Source organism: Peromyscus leucopus, chromosome 4 (genome assembly GCF_004664715.2).
Source record: "Peromyscus leucopus breed LL Stock chromosome 4, UCI_PerLeu_2.1, whole genome shotgun sequence".
NCBI lineage: Eukaryota > Metazoa > Chordata > Mammalia > Rodentia > Cricetidae > Peromyscus > Peromyscus leucopus.
This window is the reverse complement of record NC_051066.1, coordinates 9,068,298-9,085,121: the sequence shown is the minus strand read 5'-3', so window position 1 is coordinate 9,085,121 and position 16,824 is coordinate 9,068,298. Positions and strand designations below refer to the sequence as shown.

The window sequence follows — 16,824 nt, the reverse complement described above, 5'->3', positions numbered from 1 at the left end:
AAGCTAGGCATCTGTCGTCAAATTTAGGGTAAAGGAAAACAAGGCTCGGGCAGGGTTGAGTGTCGGTGAGTTGTGGGACGTGCCCATCCTGGGGCCAGGACTGGGGCTGTGAGTTAGTGTTCTAACCCTAGGCTGGGATCTTTTCTGTGTTTAGGCCCTAGCCACTGCCTGCTGGTCTGTCCTGAAAGCCAAGAGGAGGCTCTTGATGGTGAGTGATGGCTGAAGCCCCTTGGGGGCTATGCTGGGTCCTGACTCCCAGCACTCCCCTGACCAGTTAGGAAGGGAAGGCCCAACAGGGCACCCAGAGTCCCCCCTCCCACACTGACCACCCATCCTGCCACCGTACCCCAATCAGCCAGGTGCCCCAGAGGGCATGTAGCTCCACCTTGTTTCCTCCCTCGGGAGCGGCCATCATATCCCAGGACTCAGCGGAGGAGGACACTGAAGGAGGGAGGCTAGGGGCACGGGCAGACTTCCTCCTGCCCGCTCAGCACGGCATTGTGCCAGGGCTTTGGGCAGACTTTGCCCACTGAGGCCTGCACGGGCAGCTCTCAGAACAGTCTGCTGGCCCCTTCTGCAGGACTGAAAGTCAGGGCTACACCAGCCCAGGGTCAGCTGGCCAGGACATAAGTCGGCCTTTCGATGACCCCGATCCCCAACGCTGGCCTGGTCCTTAGCCCTGCCACTCACCACAGGTGCCGGATGGCTTCATCTCCCATTTCTACTCCGTATCGGAGCACGTCAGTCCTGTGCTGGCCTTTGGCTTCCTGGGACCCAAGCCCCAGCTCGCGGAAGTCTGTGCTTTCTTCAAGGTATATGACGACGACCCCACCTCACTGCTCCTGACACAGGCACCCTCCCAGTGCCAGAAGAGGGCTGGGGCCTGGGCTGCTCTAGATGAGGATGTAGCAGGGGCCCCAGGAGGGCAGGGCCCGAGCATGGGAGAGTGGCTGGGGCTTGGTCATTGAGAAAGGGACTTTGTAGGCTGTAGGAATGTCCCAGGCCCCAGGCCCAACCCCAGTCTCCTCCCCCAGCACCAGATTGTGCAGTACCTGAGAGACATGTTCGACCTGGACAACGTGCGGTACACGTCGGTGCCAGCCCTGGCAGAGGACATCCTGCAGCTGTCCCGGCGCCGCAGCGAGATCCTGTTGGGCTACCTGGGGGCCCCAGTGACCAGCAGCAGCACTGGGCTCAATGGGCCCCTGCCTCAGGAGAATGGGCCCCTGGGAGAGCTGCAGTAATGGGCACACAGGCTGGGGGAGAGGTGGCTGCTCGAACCTCACTCACAAGGATGATGGGAGAGAGAAGGCTGCCCCTCCCTTTAGGTCGGCATCCGAGGGCCAGGTGGCCAAGGGCCATTGTCCCTGAGCCTGCTCTACCTCCTCTTCTGGGAATCCCAACACCCAGAGGACAAATTTCCATGGAGAGGAACCACTAGGAACCCTCGGGGTTGCCTGGGAAGCAGGGACAGGCCAGGGACAGTAAGGTGTGATAAGGGAAGACAGTGAGACCGGAAGGTGTTATGGAGAAGGCTCTCTGTATGGACCACAGAGCCCCAACCCCTCTGGGCCGCAGACAGCACAAGGAGGATGTCAGTGGGGGACAGAACACGCAGGGCTATGTGGGGACAAGTCACAGGGTCCGGGATAGGAGCCAGCACCCAGGCTTCTGGCCAGTACGGAAAGCCCCATCTGGGCCATCCGGAGGTGGGCTCGCCCCGCCTGGGCTCACATCTGAGCAGGGAACTAGCCCTTCACAAACCAGGCACCAACAACCCAGGACCCTGTCCTCCCACAGTCCCACGCCCTGCCAAAGACTCAGTTCTTACCCCACCTCTGCCACCACCAAAGATGGAGGAGGTGGGACTGGGCACTTCCTACCAGCCTATGACCCTGGAGCTCCCCGGTCAGTGCTGGGCTCCAGCTGAGGGCTCTAACCAGAGCTCACAAAGGCCTATCCCCTGTGTTACCATCTGCTGCTCTAGAAGCGAGGACTAGAAACCATGGCAAGGAGGGCAGAGGGTAGCAGGATGCACAGCAGGGCCCCGTCCCCACCCCCCCTACCCCACTTCTGACAAGAAGCTGGACTCAGCACTTTGCCTTCAGCTCCATGCACACATACTCTGGAGCTGCACAGCAGCACAGAGCCCACCTCCGGCAGCTGCCACCCAGGGGCCCGCAGACATTCCGTGAGCGTTTGCCGTGGCAGCTGCCCGGGTCCTGGCAGCCCTCTCCTTTCGCTTGAACTGGGAAGTTTTTATTTATTGCCTTAACACTTTATTTGGATGTTCTGCCCATCCCAGGTGGTGAGACCTGCGGGAGAAAAGACTCCTGTTCCGGTCTGGAGTTGAGCACTGGCTCCGGGACCCAGTCCCTCTGGAAGGGGCAAGGGCTTCCCAGGGTCGGGAGGATACAGGGAGGATAGGGCGGCCATGGCTCTGGCTGCAGATCCTCTCTGAGGCCTCTGTGCAGAAGGGAGCAGCCCTCCGCACTGTCTTGACATTCCATTCATTTGCACTTACCCTGAGCTGTGAATGTAACCCTGGGCCAAGGCCCACTCTGATCCACCCCTAGATCCCACAGCAGTGGCGTTTTCATCTTGTCCTTGTTTATGTGTTCATGCACTGGCCTCTAGCACTCGATCTGTCTCAACTTCCAAACCCTGATGTAGAGCGTGGGCGACGACTGTGAATCAGATAAATGATGGAACCGGCCTCTTCCTGTGTCTTGCTGGGTGTAGGGCTGGGCTGTGGTGGGTCAGGAGCAGTGGCTGGAAAGCTGCCCTTGGGTGCAATGGGTAGAGGTTCCAGGAGGAACAAGGTCACCATCAGCCTGATGTGGGCTGTGAATTCTCTTGGGGCCACGTGACAGCATGACAAGCTCTCTATGTCCCTGGGATGGCAAGATGCAGAAGTGAAGTGGGTGGCCTGTACCTCTGGTCCTCCATTTCCACATCTGTAAATCATAAGCATTGCATCCAGGCAGTGGTTGAGAAGGGTGGGCTAGATGATCACAGTCTATCAGGTCTTTATGGGCATCCGTCTTAGGTTTCCATAGCTGTGATGAAGCTCCATGACAAAAAGCAACTTGGGGAGGAAAGGGTTTATTTCACTCATAGTTCTTTTTTTGTGTGTGTGTTTTTGTTTTTCCAGACAGGGTTTCTCTGTGTAGCTTTGGAAGCTGTTCTGGAGCTCACTCTATAGACCAGGCAGGCCTTGAACTCAAGAGATCCGCCTGCCTGCCTCCTGAGTGCTGGGATTAAAGGCATGCGCCACCACCGCCCAGCATTACTCTCAGTTCCTTGTAATAGTTCATCATTAAAAGCAGTGAGGGCAGAACCTGGAGGCAGGAGCCGAGGCAGAGGCTATTGATGAGTGCTCCTTACTGGCTTGCTCGGCCTGCTTTTGTATAGAACCCAGAACCACCAGTCCAGGGATGGCACCACCATCAATGGACTGGGCCCTCCCCCATCTAAGAAAATGCCCTCCAGGCTTGCCTACAGCCCCATTTTATGGAGGCATTTTCTCTGTTGAGGCTCCCTCCTCTCTGATGACTAGTTTCTATCAAGTTGACAGAAAAACAGCCAATATACAGCTGTTGGTGGTGCATGCCTTTAATCCCAGCATTCAGGCAGCAGAGGCAGGAGGATTTCTATGGGTTTAAGCCCAGCCTGGTCTACAGAGTGAGTTCTAGGCCAACTAGGGTTACACAGAGAAACCCTGTCTGGAAAAGGTTTTTTAAGGGCGGGGGACTGGGCATGGAGTAGATAAAGTGCTTGCTGTGGGAGTTCAGTCCCCAGCATCCTGATGTGGCAGCATAATTCCAGCTGGAGCAGAGATCCTTAGGGCCTTGAAGGCCAGCCAGTTTAGCTGAATCACAAATCTGGGTTCAGTGAGAGTTCCTGCCTTAAAACATGACGTCAAGATCAGTAAAGAAAGACACTCATTTACCTTTGACCCCACATCTGTACAACATGTGCACATATACACACAGAATTTTTTTCTTTTTTTCTTTAGACAGGGTCTCTCTGTGTAGCCAGATCTTCCTTCCTTCCTTCCTTCCTTCCTTCCTTCCTTCCTTCCTTTCCTTCCTTTCCTTTTCCCTTTACCTTTCCTTTCTCCTTTCCTTTCTCCTTCCCTTTCCCCTTCCCTTTGTATTCCCAGTATCCACATGGCCACTCACAGGGATCTGTAACTCCAGTTCAAGGTGAATCTGATGCCCCCTTCTGGCCTCCACAGGCATTACATGCACACAGGACACAGACAGACATACAGGCAAACATACATACTAAATAAGAATGAACAAAACACCATACATACTAAATAAGAATGAACAAAACAAGGGCTGTCTCTTAGGGCTGCGGTGACCGGCACAAAGGACTAAGGAGGAACATCTCATGGGATGAGCAGAAGGATTTCATATGCCACTGGTCTAACTCTCCTCTTAGATGGAGGAGTTAGAGGCAGAGCCCCTCATCTACACAGCTGGTCTGACCTTGTCACCTCTGCCATGCCAGGGGACCCTGCAGTGTCTCCTGGGCACACTTCTATCAGCAACACACTCAGGCACACCAGAGATGTACCCATGGGTTTGCTTTGCCTCTGTAGACCCATACGGGAACTTCAGCTCAGCCTATACTTGAGATGGCTGCCCTGGTCCCAAATGTCCTCCAAGAGTGGAATGGGAAGTAAACCGGTAGTTTATACCATGAGCTAGCACACAGAAAGGTCAGCTGTAGACCACAGCATGAAGAACTCCACAGTCAGTGCCCAGTGTGCCGGGTGTGCGCTGCGGGGTCCTGCTTACAGCAGGTGCAAACACAAATATGTCTGACATGGAGCATCAGTCGTCACCTAGCGTGGCTGCACAGGCCATCCTTAACTGGAGGATTCTTTTTTATTTTTCTTCCAAGACATGGTTTCTCTCATAGCCTTGGCTGTCTTAGAACTTGCTTTGTAGACCAGGCTGGCCTCGAAGTCACAGAGATCCCAGAGATCCACTTGCCTTTGCTGGGATTAAAGGTGTACACCACCACCACTGCCCAGCTCTCTAGGGGATTCTTTTTTTTTTTTGATCTTTCAAGACAGGGTTTCTCTGTGTAGCTTTGTGCCTTTCCTGGATCTCACTCTGTAGACCAGGCTGGCCTCGAACTCACAAAGATCTGCCTGCCTCTGCCTCCCGAGTGCTGGGATTAAAGGCATGCACCACCACTGCCCCGCTTGTCTAGGGGATTCTTACACAAGAATGTTTAGCTTCTGAAACACATTGACCCATATCCATCTGGTTTCTGGTTTCTTAGAATGTCACATATGAGCACATATATGGATGATTTTGAACTCTGGATCCTCCTGGCTTAGCTTCCCAAGTGAAGGGATTGTAAGTGTACATCACCAGGACTAGCATAAAAGTCACACTCACACACAATTTGGTGTTTAGTTTAGTTGTTTTTTTCTTTCTATTTTTGAGGCAGATTCTCATGTATCCCAGGCTAGCTAAGACCTCACTATGTAGCCTGTGGATGACCTAGAACTCCTGATCCTCCTGCCTCCTCCCAGGGGCTGGGGTCATAGGCATGCTCCATCTGGCTCTTCTTTTCTTTTTTTGAGACAAAGTCTCATTATGTAGATCAAGTTTGCTTGGAACTTACTATGCAGCATGGGCTGGAATTCTATCCTTCTGCCTCTGCCTTTCAGGTGCTATAATTTTAAGACATGCCACACAGTTAAATATTTTATTTAGTTAAAAAATAGCAAAAGTGGGGGCTGGAGAGATGGCTCAAGTAAACTGGGTGTAGTGGCACACAACTTTAGTCTCAACACTTGGGAGGCAGAGGCAGGCAGGTCTCTGAGTTCCAGATCAGCCTACATACCATTATATAATGAGTTCCAGGCCAGCCAAGATTACATAGTGAGACCCTGCCTTTATAAAAGAAAAAAGAAACCAACTTACTTATCCTCCAGAGCTTTCCCTCTCCTCAGCCCCAGCCACGCTCTCAGGCCTCAGTGGCCCAGCTCACCTCCCCCAGCATCCTGGGGTTCCTTTACACAGCCAGGCTGGACCACAAGACAGTGATGCTCTTTCCTCTGCCAGAAACCCACCCCATGACTCCCATGCTTCTCTAGTTCCTCATCTTGTCACTTCCTCAGGAACGCTCTCCCAGTGTGTCAGGGACTTTGCCTCTGTGGGCCTGTTGAGGAGAGGCGAGGCAGCCTGAGCCCCCATGGCTGCCCTGTCTCAGACAACTATTCTAGGAAGCTCTTGGCCAATCTTCACACCTCTTTCTCTGAGAGGCTAATAATGGCATTGCCTGTGAGAGCTGAGGGCAGGTGACGAAGGAGTGAGGCCAGCTGACCCGACAAGTTCAGGCTGGGCTGGGGAGATGGAAGGGGAGCTGAACACAGCTGGGGGCAGGGGTCTTCCTGATCCACAGCTGGATTCTGAGTCACCAGCAAGTAAGTCCCCAACCTAGTGAGAAGCCTCAGTCCTGGCTTCTGTAGGCTGCCAAACTAAGCCACTCTGGCTAATGACCCCATTCCACCTCAAGTGCCATGTTATTTATTGAGTATCTATTCTAGGTCACCTATCAGGTACCTGTGCTATGTCATTTATCAAGAACATGATAGGTCTGAGTTGGGCCAGGTGTGGGATGTAAGTTGCCTATTTTTTTTTTTTTAAGGTGGAGTTACAACCACCTGTATCAGAAACCCAAGAACATAGAATGTGGAGGCCAAGGCTCAAATCCCGACCTACTGGGTTGACCCAGGCCCCAGACAGACCCAGGAACCTGCATTTTTATTGTACATACTGCAGTGCTCAGTGAGGTCAGGGAACGACTGCTTACTGGCAGAGACGAACAAGGAAATACGGTGTCATGGAGCCAGAGATGAGGTAGGCAAAGGGGGTGCCCTGGAGGCCCCTGGGCTTTTTGTCTGTTTTGTTTTGTTTTTGAGGCATCCCGGAGTGGGAGCCTGTAAGTATGAACTGACAAGCCAGCCTGGGCCAGGAAATGGGGCCGGAGTGTGTGCCCATTCCAAGCAGAGGAACTACACAGGTAAAGGCTTGGAGGCAGAATTCCTGGCCTAGACTGTGAGTGGGAGGTGTGGCTGTTTCAAGAATGTTTTGGGAAAACAGAGAAGGGAAGATGGAACATCTGGACTTACTGAAAATGTTCCCAAGTGGCCTCACTACATAGCGTAATTGATGGAACCAGTAGCATTCCAGCTAAGATGCCTAGTATGTGCTCAGGAGTTAGGACCCATAATCTTTTAACAAAAGGGCTCCTTTGCAGAACTGTGCTTCCTGTATGTCAGTAAAAGACAGAAAAAATTCGCTGTGGGTCTTAGGCCTCAATTTACGTTTACGTTTATGGACAGGAAGCCGGAACCTGAAAGGGTGAGGGAAATGATGCTAAGATAAGCCTGGGATTCATAATGACGCACTAATTTTTGTTTTCAAAGTGGGTCGATTCAGACCCGATGGTGCTGAGGCTCCCTTTCCATCGTGTTCAGGGTTGGGGGAAGCCTTTACTCTGGGAGCAGGTGCCAGCCGAACCAAAGCTCCCACCAAAGTACAACACGCCCCCCGAGATAGCGCCTGATTGGCTCGCCCTGTCCACACTCCCAGCCAGGCTTACCTTCTGATTGGCTGTTCTGCACTCTGTCCTGCGATGGAACCCCCCGTCCTCCTGATTGGCTAGACAACTACCTGCGCTCACCCGGGATTGGACACTGGCAAGGCTGCGAGGGTCCCCGCTCTCTGATTCGCCGCGCGGCCCAGCCTCACGGCCTGCACACTGAATGGCTGCGCCACTACCTGCAATCGGCCCCGGATTGGGTGCGTGGCGCCTCCCCGGCGTGATAGGTCAGGACCACCGCCCCCCTTGCTCCCCATTGGCTGCTCGGCGAAGCCCGGTCTCCGGGTAAGATGGCAGCGGACGGACAGTGCTCGCTCCCCGCTTCATGGCGGCCGGTGACCCTCACCCACGTCGAATACCCTGCAGGTAAGAGGCGGCCCCGGTCTCGAGGACGTCCTCCGGGGGCCGGCGCCTCAGCCCCGGGCGCTCGGGGCCGCGTGGGCCGGCGTGGGGCCGCCGAAGGACCGCGGTGGGAACTGTCAAACAGCGAGCCATGGAGGGGCTCGGCCGGCGCGCGCGCCGCGCAGGCGCAGTGAGGCGGCGATGAGCTGGGCGAAATTGTGAGCCGCTCGCTCGTGCACTCTGCGGCTGCGCGGCCAAGTCGCTCTCCGGGGTCCCGGGGTGCTGGTGGGGCTGTCCTGGGCCAGAGGTCTGGGTGGGGCGGGCAGAGATCTGGTCCTGGACCTTGTCCCTGGTGCCCCGCCCTCCCCTGAGCCAGAGAGGCCGCACTCCTGCTCGGGCGTGCGGGGAGTGCCAGTTTGCTTCACTATGCGGAGGGCTGCTTGCTGGAGAAAGCTCTCTGTTGCAGGGAGTGTACAGGTCTAGGCCGGGTTTGGGAGGATTTGCGGCGCCACGCCCTGAGCAGCGGGGCAGAGGCTAGTCGCCAAGGGGGCACACAGCCCCCGGGAGCTTGACTTGTAAGAGCTTCCATCCGACACGCCTCTGGGAGTGCCCGCCTCTCGGGTGGGAAGGTCCATTAGCCACGGTTCTGAAGTTCCGGCTCCGGAGAGTGGTGCGGAGCCTAGGCCTTGGGGTGAGACGTTTCCGGGCTTCAGGGGAGGCACCACCGTTCCAGTCACTCCATCTTCCTAAGGGGCTCTAAGTACAGTGTCTCCTTTCTGCAGTGGTGTGTGAATCAAATGCCCACAGGCCTGAGAGGTGCTGGGCACAGGGCCTAGCCCACAATGATCACACCCAGTAAACCCCTGAAGTTCCGTCTCGTCTCCAGCGTGTTAGCGCCCTCCTGGAGGGATGTTTGTTGCTGAGCCGCTGGAGGCCCCTTGCTGACCTCTGGCTGTCCAGGAAGGGGGAGCTTGGTTCTGCTCAGAGCACAGGGCCACAGGCAGGGAGAACTTGGCCTCTGGGTGTTGTGGGTTAGACGTAAGGTGTGGCAATCCTACCCAGCGTTGGGCCCTATCCAAGGGCCTGGTCACCATGCATCCTTCCACTCATTCATTCATTCTGCATCCCCTTCGCATCTCCCAAGGGCTAGGCCTTGAGCCGCCTCTGGGTTTGCAATGGTGAGGTGTCTGCACGCTTGCTCTGTGGAAAGTCTCTGCTCCAGAGGAAGGAAACCAGGCCTGGAGAAGGGGAGAGGCTTGACTGAGGTCTCCACACCTTCCTGACTTTCCCTCCCTGGCTTCAGAGAAGCTTCTTGGAGGGCTCATGACCTCACAGGGGAGAAGGCACCTGCCGCTGAGAAAGAACACCATGACATATACAGGCTGTGTGTGCCGTGGGACCCGGTTGAGCCTGGGGGCATCTGGTGAAGTCCAGTCCCCTGGATACCCTTCTGGAAGCCCTGCACTACATATCCCTCAGTATAGTGAACATGCTCCTTTTGTCTGGCTAACATGGTGTCCGGTCCCTGTGGAGTGTCATGCATTACTCCACTCGGAGGACAGTGGGGTGTAGGGACTTTATCACCCCCTCATGGGACCCGAAGTATAAGGGGACAAAGAGAGGCGCCCATCCCACAGCTGCCATGAACCACGGCCCAGTCACATCCTCCCATCAGGCTTAGAGTTTTGTGATGGTCCCATCGGTGGGATTTGTAGGGGTGCTGGGTCTTGGCTTTGGTTTGCTGAGTTCACCTAGGCAGTACCCCGGGTGGGGGAGCCACGTGTGCGTGGATCCAGAAGTAGGACAGCACAGTGTGTTCAGGGAGCTGGAGAGCCGTCCCTGCAACTGGGGCAGTGGGTGGGAGGGAAGCGGGCCGGGACTGCACGGAGCCTGGGAAGCAGGGCCTACGGGAACACATCCCAAGGACGGGAGGGGTGTGGAGCCGAGAGGGGACGGCCAGAGTCCCTAGCAACGTGTACAGGAGAGCCTGAGGGGCTTGCTTGCTGTCAGACAACCTGAGGAATTGGCCAAAGGTTCAGGGGCCCTGCCGTGCCCTGTCCTCGTAGCAAGCAGTTATCAGTGGAGTTGAGAGCCAGAACTTCAGGGCTGGGCAGATACGGGCTCAGAAAAGGGCGGGCACTCACTCAGTGTTCCTTAGTGGGACTGTGGCAACATCAGCATCTGAACCTGGTCACTGGGCAGCTCCATCAGTTGTTCTGGGAGGACCGGATAAGGTGTGTGTGCAGCTGACTCTTAGGCCTGGGATCTGCTCTCTGGCCTCTGTGGGTACCTGCCTGCTTGTGTAAGGCCAGGCTGCTGGTGTGGGCTCTTTCCCATACTGGGTTCCCCCAGCCTCTGGGAGCACCACTGTGGGAATGTCCTGTGTGCCAGAGACCATGCCGGGCATCTTACATCGTTTCTCACAGCCGTGGGAAGGATACTACTGCCCCCACCCTAGAGGAGAGAGTGTGGCGGTCTAGGGAGGTAAAGTCCTTACCTGAGTTCCTGTAGCAGCCCAAGCTGCTACAGGAAGTGAATGGTGGCTTCTGACCCCAGAGTAGCTTCTCAGTCACCACCTTGTCTCTGTGTGTGCTGAGTGGCCTTTGGAGCCCTGCCTGTGAGCAAGGGAACAGCATGACTCTGAACTCCAGCTTCTGTGTCTCAGAGAGGCCAGTGGTCCTCACTGCCTCCATGCAGGCTTTGGTGGAAGGGGAAAAGCCAGCGCCTTGCCTGTGGAGAAGTTTTGAGAAACTGCTAACTGTTGTGGGTGGCCACGTTGAGTGGGGCTCTGTATCTGGTGTCTGGAAGAGCACAGACTTCCTTCTCCAGAGGCCCCACCCCATGGGCAGCCCAGAGCTGTGTGGCATCCGACCTTGGGATTCAGACTTCTCCCCTGGCAGAGCCATGGCTACAGTATCTAGACCAGGCCAGAGACTGGGGTTCATCTGGGCTCCACCTCTCTCTGGTTATGCTCCTTGAGCAAGTACCTAGCCATGCTGAGACTTAGTTCCTTCTGTGCGATGGAGACGAAGAGGCACCTTCTCAAAACGCATGGTGTGTGGGTTTTTGTGGTTGGTGGTGCACCCTTCCAGCTGTGGGCAGTTGGTACGTAACTGGGTGTCCATGGCTGTGGCTCTGGACCTGCTGTTCTGTTTAGGCCCTGTTGGCTTTCAGGCCCGTCTTCTGATGCCCATGCCCTTGTCTCATCCTGTCCCTGCAGGTGATCTCTCCGGCCACCTCCTTGCCTACCTGAGTCTCAGCCCTATTTTTGTTATTGTTGGTTTTGTGACCCTCATCATCTTCAAGCGGGAGCTACACACGGTGAGTTCTGGCCCCACATTGCCCAGAACCCTCCTTTGGTCTGCAGCGCCTTACCCTGCAAAGCCTGTAGGGTCTCCTGGCTGGGTCTAGGTTGTTCACTCATTGGTTTAGGCTGTCCATTCGGAGCCCACAGTCATGGGGACTGGGTAGCGGCCAGCAGGTGTGCAGAGGCCCGACTGAGTACCCGTCTTTCCCAGCAGATTTCATTCCTCGGGGGCCTGGCACTGAATGAAGGTGTCAACTGGCTGATCAAACACGTCATCCAGGAGCCTCGGCCCTGTGGAGGTAGGGCTGGGACTCAAGGACCCAGGGCTTCATGTTGGACATGATGAGGAAGCCCATGTCCTCCCTTGATGCCGTTCTTTTTTCCTCCCCAGGCCCACACACGGCAGTGGGCACTAAGTACGGGATGCCCTCCAGCCATTCCCAGTTTATGTGGTTCTTCTCCGTCTATTCCTTCCTTTTCCTGTATTTAAGGTGAGCTTCTGCATCCCTACCCCCTACCCCACCCCGTGGGAGCTATGTCCTGCTGGGACCTGCTGCACTAGGATTTGGGATGGGACCAAGGACTATTGGGAGGCCCTTATTCAGGCTGTGGGTTGAGACTGTGTGATGCACCTCTTTTTCCAGAATGCATCAAACAAATAACGCCAGGTTCTTGGACTTGCTGTGGAGGCATGTGCTCACCCTAGGGCTCCTCACCGCAGCCTTTCTCGTCTCCTATAGCAGGTATGGAGGGAGGAGGAGCCCTACCCTGCAGCCTGCCCATCTGGGGTCCTGCTAGGATCTTGGTGTCTTTTGAACAGTCCCTGTGGACCCCGGGCCCAGAGACTGGATGGTAGGACTGGGAAAGGGACATGGTCTCTAATTTGAACAGACAGGGCTCTAGCTGCTCCTGTTAACATAGCAGCCTAAGCCCACAATTGTAACAGCAGCTTCTTGTATTAGCCATTTGTCCCCAGCTTCCTGGCTGGGTGGGGACGGAGGGGGGCTCCAGTGTAAGAGCTGGCCAGGAAGGAGGCAAGTCTGGAGATGGGCTGCTCCAGCATCCATCCCTCCTGCCTCTGGAAGTGCCTCTTCTGTGTGTGTCCTCACATCTGCACACACACACAGGGTCCTGTGAACTGGCCCTGGGGCATGGGGTATTGTACAAGCCTGTCTCTGGTTGTGTCTCTTGAATTTCCCTTCTGGCCTTGTCGTAGGGTCTACCTGCTGTACCACACCTGGAGTCAGGTACTCTATGGGGGTATCGCTGGAAGCCTCATGGCCATCGCTTGGTTCATCTTCACCCAGGAAGTTCTCACCCCACTGTTCCCCAGGATAGCAGCCTGGTAACCAATCCCCATCCTTTCCCAGCACTCTGCCCCTGCCCCCCTACAGGTATGACCATCTTTGGAGAGCCTGGTGTCCTGGGTGGCCCAGTGTCTGGGCCTCTGGTGGCATGAGGCTGTAGTGCCTACTCTCCTGGCTACCACCTCCCCCAGGGGCTTATGGGTATCTCAGGCTCAGCAGCCAGAGTGCCATCCTTTGCCCTTGCTTCAGCACTTAGAGACTTAGAAGGCAGCCAGTCTCCTGGAGCAGTGGAGGAGGCTGGAGGGGCCCAGGAACTGTTGGGACATCTGACTTGGTGGTAGACTCATGCCCTCACCATGGCCCTGGCTTTTGGGTATCTGTTTCTCCAGGCCCATCTCCGAGTTTTTCCTCATCCGGGACACGAGCCTCATTCCCAATGTGCTCTGGTTTGAGTACACAGTAACCAGGGCAGAAGCCAGGTGAGTTCAGGGGACAGTAGTCAACGCTGCCCCCCATTTGGAAGGCTCCTCAAAAGCTAGATACTTGCTTCCATTTCTGACACTGAATTCTCCTGTGCTCCAGTTTTTCCGATGGGAAAAGTGAGCTTAGAGAGAAGGAAGTCACCTGCCTGAGCTCTGTGTGTCGGGGTGAGGAAGCCGGTGGTAAACTGCTGACCCAGTGTATACCTTTACCCTCTACAGCACAGATACAGAGAGCTGGGCCTTGGGGTTTTCAGGGCATATGAGTGTGGCCATCCTCAGAACTGTGTAGCTTTTTGTTAGCTGGGTAAGCTGAGGCACACTGAGCTGGGGGCCATCTTGAAGCCACGTGCAAGTTAGGGCAAAGCTCTTCCTCAGTCTGGGGTGGAGTTCTTCAGGGGTGGGGGAAGGCCAGCCTCTCCCTAAGCTCTGAGGAAAGTCAGGTCAGGCTCCAGAGGATGCCTGGAAGATTTCCAGGAGGGGTAATAGGCCATTGAGCAGGGCGGGTGTCCAGCAGCTAGGGGATGTGTTAGGACATCAAGGTCCACATTATCCTAATGAGCTTAAGGGCAAAGCCTCGGATCCATGAGGAAAGGGGATTGGAGGGTTAGGGCAGGGCAATCCCATTAGTGGCAGAAAGGCCCCAGATGCCTTGGGCTCAGCTCTCCACCTGGCTCCCAGAGTAGCCAGCCCTGCTCGGCCCTGCTCAGCCAGCTGCCACCTGCCTTCATTCTAACTCCCCCTGGCACCTGCTCCACGTCAGGCTGTGCAGGGGCCGAGCACAGTGAGACAGCCATGCTCTCACCCTCCTGGTGCTCAAAGCAGCGGGGGTCCATGAGGACGGAAGGGCCAGCCCATGTGATCCACACCGAGGAGTGCAGCTCAGAGGCTTCGGGAGGGACAGGCTCCCAGAGTAGAGCAGGCCAGTCCTGAGTGACACAGATGAACAGGCCTTTCACAGCGGGGGCCCCCCAAGAGGCGTCTGAGAAGAGGAACAGCGTGCATGAAGCTTTCAAGACAGATTGGTGTGCAAGAGCCTGGGGTGCGAGCTGGAGGGCTGGGGCCATCACACCAGGACCCTGTGGGCCACGGTTAGCTTTCTAGTTCTACAGGTACCTTACACAGCACCGTTCCTTCTGAGCCTCAGCTAGCCCCTCTAGAGAACAGCAGTGACTCCTCCTGTGCCCCTCCAAGTAGGCGCTTCCGTCCCAGGCAGCCCCTTCAGTGTGCCTTCCTCTGCTTGCATCCTCCTCCAAGAAGAGCACCCCCCCTCTCTAGCTGCTTTGGCGGTAGCGGCAGAACCCCCCACAATTAGTCAGGCCCAGACAAGTACCACTGACCTTCCTTGTCTTGTCCTAACCTCATCTTGCCATCCCCTGCTCACTTCCTGAGCTCCAAACCTGGGTCATCATGATACAGCCCAGGCTAATGCTGGCCCTCCTCGGGTTCCAGTCCGTGGCAGGAGCTCTGATTGGCCTGGCCCTGGTCAGGGTGGCTGTGGTTGGGCATCTGCCTGTCTCGTTGAGACTGAGCAGGGAGAGAGGAGAGCTGTAGGGCTGGCCACTCAACACCAGGCACCCCGACATAGAAATCACCCCATTTTGCAGGAACAGACAACGCAAGCTGGGGACAAAGCTGCAGTGATTGGCGGGCGTGGCTGGGTCAAGCCCCCGAATCTGGCCTGCGCCACACCTCGCAGGATGGACAGGATGATGGACGGAGGGGTGAAGCAGAGACCTCGACAGACCCAAGTCACCAAGTGGAGCCTTTTTTTTTCTTATTTTAATTTTAATGGACATGGTGGACCAAAGGGCTGAGTCAGGCCCTCGGCGAGGACCCTGGGAGGGCCTGCTGTCTGTGGGTCACATGGCCAGAGACCCTGGCTCTGCTGCTGCCAGCTCCTGACTGGGTGGAAGTGCTCTTGGCATGGGCCCTGGGTTGGGTAGAGCACGGGGCTCGGTCCTCTGGTCTTGAGACCAGGCACTCCAGGTGGTGGAGCGCACACTATTTATTTTTGGGGACTGTGGAGTCCAGGCCGAAGAGGCTGCTCCACGGTGGCTGCCCTGTGTACAAAGGGGCCCCGGTCAGCTCCCAGGCCCTGTGCCCTGCGTTGGGGCGGCCTGCCTCCTGTTGGACCTGAGTGGGGCCTGGGGCCTGGGGCCCACGAGCGAGGCCTCCCTGCCCCCACTCCAGAACCTTGTCAGTGTTTCCTTGCCTGGGGGCGGGGCCCGGGGCGAGCACCCGTCTGTCATTGCGTTCTTCCCTAGACCCACCCAACATCACAAGGGCTTTCCCTGGTCCTCTGTCCCTCCTGACAAAAGAGCCTGCACACAGGGGTGAGCACACCCAAGCGTTTACAGCTCCTTTTGTCTGGCCATCCAGTGGCCGTCTGTCTGTCTTCATCCCCACTTGAACAGAGGAACCAGGAGCTAGGATTCTGGCCGTGTGGCAGTGCTGACACCCTCCCCCATCAGCTGTCCTGTGCGCTCTGGATCTGTCCCTGTCCTTCCTGGCCTGCCCTGGAGGCTGCCTGGGTGTGGGCTCTCCAACCCCCACCTGCCCGGCTGCAAGGAGTCCCTCTTAGGGCCTCTCTCCGCGTCGGCCTGCCACAGTTGTGGAGATGCTTCCGGAACTGGAGCAGCCCCTGGGGACTGTGTTCGAACCCTCCCCCTTTCTTCGTGGAGGTCCTAACCTGCTGCTGAAGCACAAGTTTTTGGTGCTTTCCTTTCGTGTTTGTTAAAGGCCGTGTCCAAGCCCCTCGAGATGCCAGGGCCAGGGCTGGTTTCTAGGGAGGTAGTCAGTCACATTCCCTCCCCTTCTTCCCCTAGGATTTTTATTTTTGACTTTTTGTTTGAGACAAGCCAAGTGTGAGGTGGTTTAAGAAAATAAAATTGTTTACTATTGTTTTAAAATAAAATCTGAAACTCTGGAGGCTGAGTACACATTAACTGAGCTCAGGAGAGGAGGCTGTGACAGCCAGGGCACAGGTGGCCCTCTGAAGCCACAAGCATTTCCAGGGGACTTAGTCCCCACCAGCCCCCAAAGTGAGGGTTTGAGTGGCCTCAACATCTGCCTCTGGGGTCTGCCACTCGTGTCTCTGCTCCTGTCAGACGCCCCCCCTGCTTGCTGCCTGGTAGAGGCTAGCCCTGGCCAGCTTTTCCTCCACAGAAGTCTTGAGGACTGGGGAGACTCTGCCCTTCACAGGGGTTCCATGATCCACTCACTTGTGTGTTCTGCCTTAGCAGGAATGCCTGTCCGCCAGGCTGGTGGCCAGAGGTCTTGCAGGACTGAGTGAGCACAGGCTGGCCCGAAGCAGATAGTTTCCTTTCCTGGCAGGTTATGCCAAGGTGCACAGCCACACCCTCTGGGTGAGGGTGCACGGGAGGTCACGTGTTCCTCACGTGGTGGGAAGCTGGGTGAAGCACTCGGGTGGGGGAGGGTAGAATCTTGACAGGTATGACTGCTGGCTAGTAGTGACCCCAGGGAAAGGAATGTATCTTGGACTTTAAATTATTTTTTGTTTTTGATTTTTCGAGACAGGGTTTCTCTCTGTAGCTTTGGAGCCTGTCCTGGAACTCACTCTGTAGACCAGGCTGGCCTTGAACTCTCAGAGATCTGCCTGCCTCTGCCTCCTGAGTGCTGGGACTAAAGGCGTGCGCCACCAATGCCCAGCTTGGACTTATTGTCACAGTGTTAAGTTACAGTGAGCTCTGCCTGAACCGGGGCCTAGTCAGAGCCCAAGGCCTCCCCCGAT

General features: G+C 56.1%; 2 protein-coding genes across 4 annotated transcripts in view; both read left to right on the top strand.

Annotated features, from left to right (window-relative positions):
* Window positions 1–2,716, top strand: part of Miga2 (mitoguardin 2) — a 29,098-nt gene extending 26,382 nt beyond the window's left edge. For all 3 annotated transcript variants that reach the window (XM_028883212.2, XM_037204589.1, XM_037204590.1), the window contains 3 exons: window positions 155–208; window positions 696–812; window positions 1,035–2,716. In XM_028883212.2, the coding sequence (XP_028739045.1) occupies window positions 155–208; window positions 696–812; window positions 1,035–1,244 (381 nt within the window). In that variant the 3' untranslated portion in view covers window positions 1,245–2,716. The remainder of the gene's footprint in view (window positions 1–154; window positions 209–695; window positions 813–1,034) is intronic.
* A 3,161-nt stretch (window positions 2,717–5,877) lies between these two features.
* Dolpp1 (dolichyldiphosphatase 1) lies at window positions 5,878–16,626 on the top strand. The gene is made up of 9 exons (XM_028883211.2): window positions 5,878–6,890; window positions 7,626–8,001; window positions 11,198–11,298; window positions 11,499–11,583; window positions 11,676–11,775; window positions 11,929–12,027; window positions 12,501–12,629; window positions 12,981–13,070; window positions 14,678–16,626. The coding sequence occupies exons 2-9, from the start codon at window positions 7,926–7,928 to the stop codon at window positions 14,712–14,714; spliced, it is 717 nt and encodes a 238-aa protein (XP_028739044.1). The 5' UTR covers window positions 5,878–6,890; window positions 7,626–7,925; the 3' UTR covers window positions 14,715–16,626.
* The last annotated feature ends 198 nt before the right edge of the window (window positions 16,627–16,824 follow it).